Source organism: Trichechus manatus, unplaced genomic scaffold, assembly GCF_000243295.1.
Source record: "Trichechus manatus latirostris isolate Lorelei unplaced genomic scaffold, TriManLat1.0 scaffold00002, whole genome shotgun sequence".
Taxonomy (NCBI): Eukaryota; Metazoa; Chordata; class Mammalia; order Sirenia; family Trichechidae; genus Trichechus; species Trichechus manatus.
Genome location: NW_004443938.1, coordinates 20,347,315 through 20,349,708, shown reverse-complemented (window position 1 = coordinate 20,349,708; position 2,394 = coordinate 20,347,315). Strand labels below are relative to the sequence as shown.

The 2,394-nt window shown below is 41.4% G+C and overlaps 1 protein-coding gene across 1 annotated transcript in view; it reads left to right on the top strand.

The window, feature by feature from the left end:
* Window positions 1–2,394, top strand: part of AKAP12 (A-kinase anchoring protein 12) — a 124,419-nt gene that overhangs the window by 64,555 nt on the left and 57,470 nt on the right. Inside the window, exon 2 of the mRNA XM_004368960.2 lies at window positions 1,521–1,635. Within this exon, the coding sequence (XP_004369017.1) occupies window positions 1,521–1,635 (115 nt within the window). The remainder of the gene's footprint in view (window positions 1–1,520; window positions 1,636–2,394) is intronic.

Below are 2,394 nucleotides of genomic sequence, written 5' to 3'. Positions count from 1 at the left end.
TATGGAGCACGATTCTACTCCGACACACATGAGGTCGCCATGAGTCAGAGTCAACTCAATAGCAACTGGTTTTTACTGGTATCTTTATGTTGGGGACCTTAAACGATCCGTAGTGTCTTGGAAAAGCCCTAGAAGGAGTTGGTGGGAAGACCTTTTGAACACTGGCACCTCCAATCTTCAGCTGTGGGACCCATGACAAGCCAACTCTGCTCCTCAAAATTGTGTTGAGTCCCAGTGTCCTTACCTGTGAAATGGAAGTAATAGCACCCACCTTACAGAGCTCTTAAGACAAACGAGATACAATGAGATGACAAATATATATGAAACATTCTCAAAATCTTTAGGTTCCCCATGGTTATTGTGCTATTTTTAATTGGCTTAAAACATTACAGCTATATTCTCAGGATTAAAATAATAATAATAATTAAGGACATGCCACCATGCTTGTTTTTGTAATTGATGACATCAGTTGCATAGGCCACTATGGCAAGGACTGCAAATGACCATTTTAGTAATATTTTAAAATACACAGTAATTCATGAAATCATCTGTTACGTATGTCTCCTTGTTCACTCAGCTCTGCACACACTGGCGTCACACCCCATGGCTGTCTCGCTTGCCCCTCCTTCTTTCTCTACATTCCCTTACGCTCCTCTCATGCACCCCTCACCTGGCAGCCTGGGGCTCAGCTTTACCTTTACTTCCCCAGAGAAGCCCTCTGGACACCCCAGACTAGGTGAGGACCCTCTGTTTGTTGTCCCTTGTTCTCTGTATGCCTCCTTGCTGCAGCTTCCACAGAGAAGGACACATGATCGCTTACGTATTGTTCTAATCATATATGCATGTTGTCGTTGTGCTGAGTCGGCTCTGACTCATGGCGACCTTGTATCTAACAGAATGAAATGTTGCCCAGTCCTGCGCCATCTTCGTGATCACATTTGAATCCGTTGTTGGAGCTGTCGTGTCAGTTCATCTTATTAAGGGTTTCCCTTGTTTTCACTGACTCTGTACTTTACCAAACATGATGTGCTTTTCTAGTGATTGGTCTTTCCAAAGTAAGCCAGCCGTTTTCCCTTTTAAGGAGCATTCTGGTTGTATTTCTTCTAAGACTGCTGCTAATGTGAGTCTAATCACAAAGAAACGTTAGTTTAAAATAAAAATATTTTTCAAAAGTCTGCTGTCCCTAGGACTTCGTAAGTAAGCTCAAAGCTGGACCACACCTGACTTCTTATATCTCAGACAGGCCTGGAACAGTGGTTATGTATATTATGCATGGTGTTCAAATGAATGAATGAATGAATGCGTGGTGTGCACACTTCCCCAGATCTAAGGCCCTGTCTGCTTGATAACAGTACCCTGAACCTTTTGTAAAGTACCCGGATCATTCAGATAAATAAAATATTTAAATCCTTGTTGTCGAACCTCCGTTACTCTTGCATTTCTCCTTTAAATGGTTTATGTTCTTGAAATGAAAGTATAGTTTGTAACTTCATCGTTTACATGGCTTTGTCTTCCTGCAGCTCCTGCAGAAGAATGGACAGCTGTCCACTGTCAACGGTTTAACTGAGCAAGGAGAGCTCAGCCACCAGGAGGGAGACCTGAGCGGCCAGGAGGAAGAAGTCATTGTTGCAGATGGTAAGTCACCCTTTCAGGCTCCTGGCAGAATACCAAGGGCTGGAGGACAAACATCACCTGCAGCGAACTTCAGAGAACAGTAAACACAGGCTTCGGCAGAAAATAGGCTGTAATTCTACCTGGTGGTGGATGATGGTAACAACCAGAATAACCAGTTAGTTACAAAAGGAAGTATTTATCTGACTCTTTGGGTAACCCCTATACTCAGGTCCTGAAGTTACGTTTTCTCCTTCCTAAACATCCTTAGTGCGAACTTAATGCTTTTTTATTATTGTTGCCTTATTTCAGCTACTTGTCTAGTATCGAATGTGAATTCTTTTTTTATATAATTTGTTTGTTGTTGTTGTTGAGAATATACACAGCAGAACATACACCGATTCAGTAGTTTCTACATGTACAATTCAGTGACATTGATTACATTCTTCGAGGTGTTCAACCATTTTCACCCTCTTTCCCCGAATTGTTCCTCCCCTGTTAACAACACCTTGTTTTCTTGAAATAAACTCAATAAAGCCTCCCTTCTCATCTGCAGCAGGTTAAATGGACATGAGAAAGTAAGGAACCCTCTTTTCCTGGGGGAAAGTGTGACCCCTGTAGATTAGGATTTCTTTCTTTTTATAATTTATTTGTTGTTGATGTTGAGAATATATGCAACAGAACATACACCAATTCAGAAGTTTCTACATGTACAGTTCAGTGACATTGATTACATTTTTTTGAGTGTACAACCATTTTCACCCTCTTTTTTGAGTTTTTCCT